This window comes from Carassius gibelio, chromosome A19 (assembly GCF_023724105.1).
Source record: "Carassius gibelio isolate Cgi1373 ecotype wild population from Czech Republic chromosome A19, carGib1.2-hapl.c, whole genome shotgun sequence".
Taxonomy (NCBI): domain Eukaryota; kingdom Metazoa; phylum Chordata; class Actinopteri; order Cypriniformes; family Cyprinidae; genus Carassius; species Carassius gibelio.
The window spans coordinates 8,538,663-8,545,695 of NC_068389.1; the positions used below are offsets into that span (position 1 = coordinate 8,538,663).

Sequence of the window (7,033 nt, forward strand, 5' to 3'; positions counted from 1 at the left end):
CTAAAAAAAATAAATAATAAAATATAAAAAAAAAAACCCTTTTACAATGTTTGACACTTCCCACTATCCCAACTTTAGCATACTTCCTATAACCAACCTTGTTTTTTATTAGCATCCATGTTCCAGGTGCAATTTTGGCTGTCATCTTGCTGCAACAAAAATACACATAATAAACATATTTGCTAATATGCAAAATTACATACAGTTTGATGCTCTGAAACCATAGCAGTCAACAGTATTTGGGTCTTTCTTGTAAAAACTGTCACACCATGCAAAGACAGAACATCATGCAAGTAACCATTAAGCAAGCTTATTAAACTCTTGCACAGAACACAGCAAAACTTGAACACAAACATTGAACAGCGAACCTTGAACAGCAAGCCTGAACTTAGAACCTTGAACATTTTCACTATTTTATTTTTGCAACCTGAAAGCTTTCATATATCTCCCATCACCCAACCCATATGGATTGGTTGAATCTAGGAAGAACATGTGTCTATCTTTTGGCTTCATGACCTGCAAAAAAATGTTAGTTCTTCCAAATCATGAAATTGTATTTCTGAATTGTGATAAGACAAAACACAGTAAATTTTTTATGACAGTTAATTTTTTTGAAAGTTAAATAGCTAGATCACAAATGACATACACACAACATCCAGTGTCCTGGCTTCCAAGCAGGGAAGATAATGCAGTCTTTTAGTGCAATGTTATCCTGTAAACAATACATATATATAAAAACAAAAAAAACATTCAGATGGTTAAAATAAAATTGGTCACTGCTGTAAATGGTATGTAACTTTGTGGCCTCACTGGAAATGACAAGGATGGGTCCAGATTATTTGGAGGCAACCAGGTCACCACAACATATGCATTAGCTGTCCACACATCCAATCCCTACAACATAACGTACTTATGTAAGACTATAAACAAGCTAGACAACTATGTCTCAGGTTATTTGCAGCTTTATACAAATACTTACTCGTTCCATAGAGACCAAAGTAATTACTTCAAGACAGCTGTTTGCAATCTGAATTTTTTAAAAAGAAAATTGTAAAGAGTCACAGTCATTTCTTAATATTATTGTATGTTACTTTGTATCAACTTACTGTTGCCTCCAACTAGGGCTGGGCGATATGGAGCAAAAAACATATCTCGATATATTTTGCTATATCTCGATATACGATATATATCTCGATATCTTTACAGGAAAAATAACCCCCAAAAAACTACTGCAAAAACAAATATGGCAAATATTACATATTAAGGGGCCTATGAAACATTTTATTTTTTTCTTCACTATATGTTTTATTGTTACCTAATTCTGTGTGCATAAATGCATAAAAACAACTTAATTAGTTAAAAACAATTCTTAAAATAGCCTTATGTGAAATGTTTTTTCCCTTCAGAAATTCTGTGTATTTACATTTTACTGATTATCAAATGAAGGCATAAAACATTCATTTAATTTATCTTTTAATTATTTAAAATTAAGCAAACTTTATTTTTTGGTAAACAAAGGGGATTTACTATTAAAAATAAAACATGGGAGAAATGTTGTGTGATTATTCCTTATAAAATTATGTTCGTTTCATTTTAATAGTAGTAGTAGTGGGCTATCTACATTCTGCTGTACAATAGTAATAGATTTCTGTCAAATACTTTTATTTTGACGGGTTTACCTTTACAGTTCTGTGTATGTGATACCACAGTCTATGATGTGATATGAGCTAGTCTTACTCAAATCAAACGGTCAGATGCTCATGAAGTGACTTTCAGTGCAGTTCTGGAGATGTTCCTCATGTGTTCACGTCTTTATTTAGAGAGAGGAAAGACAATGTAATCAGCGCGAGCGTTATGCGAGCTTCCGTGTTTAATGAATGAAGACGCGCTTCTGCTCCATTCGTTGACACAGACATGCAGAACATGCAGGATTCATATTTAAATAGACTTTTCCGGGTTAATATTTGCAGATATTAGTCCATTTCGCGATTTGATGTAAGTGCATGACCGACTTTTGATTAATTCATTTAAAATTTGACCAATTCCGTGACATTCCGCGTTAAACTGTAAATTCCATTTTTATGACTGGATTCCGCGATTCCGTCCGCGTTTCATTGGGCCCTACAGTAGACATCTGCCTGCCGTTCGCCCTAAGCCTTAAAACTGAAGTATCTCCATATAATGGAGCCAGTTGTCTTTTTTTTTTTTTTGACTAGTTCTCTACACGCGAGGTGAGAGGGGACAAAAGCAAGGAGGCCGGGGGGCGAGCACAGCACAGGGAAGGCAAACAAGCAAAGTGGCGGAATCAGAATATAAACAATATATCGATATATACGATATGTCAAAATCCATATCGTGTTTAAAAAATATCTCGATATATTTTAAATATCGAGATATCGCCCACCCCTACCTCCAACTGCTCATTGAGACCGAGAGTCCAGAAATCTTTTCTTTTCAGAACCACGTTTCCAACTTCAGCAATTGTCTCATCTTGGTCGCCTGTCCCCAAAACCCATTCAAGCTTAGAGAGAAGAAAAAAATGATTAAAAAAACCATTTTTGGTTTGCCATTGCAACATCAAATAAAACCGAATACCTTTCACATACCATTACTGATTGCCTATGAGTTGGCACACAATCCCAACAATCTCTACTGGCAGACAGGCATTTATAATTACACACCATTTCAGTTTCTGCTGTAATAATAAAAATTTGAAAATTACATACAACAACTTTATGCATTACAGCTTTATGATATATTAAAACTTATACAGGTTTACACTTACTACTGGTTGGGACCGTCATTGATGTCGGGGTAACATGCTCCATCTCAATGTCTGTGGGGACTAGCTCGTCTATAGAGATGTCCGAAACTGGGCATCTTTTTCTGATCACAGGCCTTACACAAACCCTTCCTGAGAAGACTGCTGGTGTAGTTGGCACTGCAGTGGTTGGAGATGGTGTGGTCAGAACTGCAGTGGTAGGAGATGGTTTCCCTCTCACAGCTGGTGTGGTCAGCACTGCAGTGGTTGAAGATGGAATTGTGGCTGAAGTTGGAGGTGGGGTTTTTTTGCAAACCTGTACATGTTTTTCAAAATCACCTCTCTTTAAAATTGTTGTTTCACAGTATGGACAGTGGTGATGTAGAGCTGGTCTACATCCTAGTCCACATCTGTGTATAGTATAGCCTAAAATAAATTAATAAGTAAATTGGTAACCTATTACACAATAATATATTGTAAGTACATATTAAACAAATCAAGATACCTCCACAGACTACTGCCTTGTTAAAGTGGCTTTGAAGATGGGTTTTTAATTTGACCAGTTTGGCTGGCTTAAACACGCTGGCCGCGCAAAAAGGGCAGTGATAATTGCTGCAACACTTGTTGCACTGCTGCAGCTCAGGTAATGCGTCACCATTCTGAATAGTTATATGTCTCTATAAGAGATGAAAGCACGACAAATGGGATTAAAATAGCTAAACTATACGGTAACATTATTTCACAAACAATGCATACAACAGGTGAAACGAGAACAAACTATTCATATGCAAGGCCCATTTACAACACGAGATTAATCAAAACATCCGCAGAAAACTTCTACACCTTAAAAACAACAACAAATTGAAGATTCAATAAGACAATGAAGCCAATCACAAATTAAATATAAACACCTAATAAAAACTTGTGAAAACTAATGAAAATTATTCACCATATGACAGCAAAAGTACTCACCGTGCTCTCCGCCATTTCTAGGTGTTAATAGCTCCGCCCCTCACTTCCGGTTCTGAAACAGCGGTTCTGAAACGGCGGTTCTAAAACGGCTGTGCTGCGGGTCTGCAGATGGATACTATTGCCCACTGGAAGAAAAGACTGTCGCGTTGACTGTAATGTAACATTGGCTCCCTCTTCTGGTCATATTTTTTAAATGAAAAATAATGCATTTTGAAAAGAATAATGTATATTCAAACTCAAACTATTTTCAGCATGGATGGCAGTCATCCTGTTATTATTTAACGATTCTGTGGTTTCTTTTTTTCCTTTTTTTTCATGATGAAATGTTGAAATTACATTGATTCTTTTTACTTCAGTAGAAGGGTTTCACAAATGAATCTCTTATAATAAAATCTATTTATTTTGTTTACAATCTTAGCTAGGGAATTAAACAAATCTGGTAATGGTAGAAATTCATGCTCAAAACTAGTGCTGGATATAATCTGAGTAGTGTGGTTCTGGAGGATGCGCTGATGCACCTGAATCAGCTCTTCAATGGCAAAAGTATATATATATAGAATCCAAATCTAAATGCTTAAAGGGGGGGTGAAATGCTATTTCATGCATACTGAGTTTTTTACACTGTTAAAGAGTTGGATTCCCATGCTAAACATGGACAAAGTTTCAAAAATTAAGTTGTACGTTTGAAGGAGTATTTCTGTTCCAAAAATACTCCTTCAGGTTTGACACAAGTTTCGGAAAGTTTTTTTCGAGTATGGCTCTGTGTGACGTTAGATGGAGCGGAATTTCCTTATATGGGTCCTGAGGGCACGTCTGCCGGAAGAGCGCGCGCTCCCGTATAGCACAGCAGAGAGAGGCTGTGCACAGGCATTCACTGATCAGAGCGAGAGCGTCGCGAAAAGTCACAAAAGAAGTGTGTTTTTGGTTGCCAGGGCAAGACAACCCTGCACAGATTACCAAAGAAAAAACAGCATTAAGGGACCAGTGGATGGAGTTTATTTTTACAGAGCATCAACGGAGTTGTGCAAGTGTTTGTGCTTGTTCCCTGCATTTCTAAAATGCTTGTTGTACAAACAAAGCCCAGTTTGACGACGGATTTGCGTATCGTTTATTTCTTAAGGATGATGCAATCCCAACAAAAAAGGGTCACGATTGTGTGTTGGAACCACAGGCGGTGAGTAAAACTGCTTCAAATATCTCTGCCTCCTTGTTAGTGCGTCCGCCTCCCATCGAAGACCCGGGTTCGAGCCCCGCTCGGAGCGAGTCCTTGCTGCTGCTGCTCTCGTTCAGTTTCAGCCTTCACAGCTGTCACAGCTTTCAAACGCTGTCAACGCAACTGGCGCTCGTGATTCTTTAGCTCCGCCCACACGTCAGGCCTCCAGGCGCTCGTGTTTTTCCGGGAAAAATCGGTACAGACTATCTTTCTCTTATAAATATAATAAAACTAAATACTTTTTGGAGTTATGAAGGATGCAGTACTACTCTATAGGTACTCAAGATTAACATGATATTAAGTGAAAACGAGCATTTCACCCCCCCTTTAACATGAGTCCAAATACACCACATCTTGACATATCTGATGACAGACAAAAAATAAAGCAACTTAAAGGAAAATATTTCTCAGCCTTAGGACATCCAAAATGTAGAGTTTGTTTCTTCATGGGAACTTTTAGCATTACCCGACTTGCTCACCAATAGATCTTCTGCAGTGAATGGGTGCTGTCAGAATGAGAGTCCAAACAGCTGAAGCCCCTTTCACACTGTGATTTCGGCAGATACACGGGTAATGTGCCCTGGCAATTGTACCCGGCTCACTAGATTTTGCACTTTCACACTGCCAGTGATTACCTGGAATATGTGCGTGCATGTGTTTGCTTTTACAAACGTGCAGTGTGAAAGGGGCTAGATAAAAACATCACAATATTCCACACCATCAGTTAATGTCTTGTGAAGAAAGATTTGTAAAAAGATTTGTGAAAAACCATTTTCAACTAAAATCAAAGTCTTTCATTCATAATATTGCTTTCTGAAGTGAAAAATTTGTCTTGTCTGAATCAGGGGAGAAATGTGCACAGATCAAGCACCATTGACAAAACAGTTCAAAAACATATTGTTGGTGGTTTTTGATGAGATTGGGATTTCATGGATTTTTTTTTTTTTTTTTTTTTTTTTGAGTATAGGCAGCATTATTATGGATTATGCAATTGTATTTGATGGTTTATAGTAGAAAAAAAAAACAGTTTGGAGTCTCATTCTGACAGCACCCATTCACTGGAGAGGATCCAATGGTGATCAGTCTACATCTTGGATGGCATGATTTTCAGCAAATTTTCATTTTTGCGTGAACTACTGCTTCGGGGATGGCACAATAAAATGTCTTGCTGTTTCTCTGACCCCCTTACAAGCAGAAATGCTGAGTGTTAATTTTTAAAAGTCCCACTACTAATAGTTTACTACTAAAAGTCCCATTGTTTGTTTGTTTAAATAAAACGTCAATAAGGCCATGTGTGTCTATTATCATGTGTCTTTGTTTGTCTACACTCAGTGTACTAAATAAACTAAAACGTTACAGTTAAGTTAAGGTTAATTATTGATCGTCAATAAAGTAGTGGATTGCCTTGAAAAAAGTCTTCATTTGTCATATTTTCTATAAATCATAAAAAAAAAATTAAAAAAAATCAGCTCTGGTGATAGAAACAATGGAGGCTGCAGAGGTTTTTGCAATGTTGGAGGCTTTACACAAGAGGCTTGAGTCTCCAGTTACCACTTCGGTTGAGTAGAGTAATGCTGTATAAGCAAATGCTGGGAAAGAGAATTCCCTTTTAATACTTCACTCGTACTGCGTCAAACTCATTTTTTCTCCTTAACTGAAGCCTTATTCAATCATGCAGTGAAACTGCATGTCCATTGGTTCGTGTAGTGTTATAGAAAGAAGCCAATGGCTCAGCAGTGGTGCTGCACGGACCTATGGAAGCGAAGCCCGCCAAAGCCCGCCAGAATGGGCTGGGCCTCTGGCTATACATTGGCTGCTTCGTCACAGGCATTCAGATTTCTTCTCTTTCAGCGACGACTATTCTGCTCTGATCTCCGCTGAACTGGTTGACGTTGACTCACCCCGCTGCAGATCTTTCGCTTCACCGTGGCCATCCGGTGAGTGAGAGAAAAAAAGAGCAAATTTATCTAAAAGATCTTTTTCTTGGCATTGTTTAAAATGTCAGTTTGTCATTTCAGCTCATGCAGAGCCCCTCTACACGCTGATGACGGACACAGCGAGTGTGTTCCGTGCTTGGGGAAACCCCA

The 7,033-nt window shown here is 37.9% G+C and overlaps 1 protein-coding gene across 1 annotated transcript; it reads right to left on the bottom strand.

Moving 5' to 3' along the window:
• Positions 1-229: 229 nt before the first annotated feature.
• On the bottom strand, positions 230-4,501 carry LOC127934952 (uncharacterized). Its single transcript, XM_052532542.1, has 6 exons — positions 3,734-4,501; positions 3,267-3,438; positions 2,786-3,187; positions 2,607-2,695; positions 2,411-2,521; positions 230-259 (listed from the first exon to the last, which is right to left on the bottom strand). The coding sequence occupies exons 1-6, from the start codon at positions 3,746-3,748 to the stop codon at positions 230-232; spliced, it is 819 nt and encodes a 272-aa protein (XP_052388502.1). The 5' UTR covers positions 3,749-4,501.
• Positions 4,502-7,033: the final 2,532 nt, after the last annotated feature.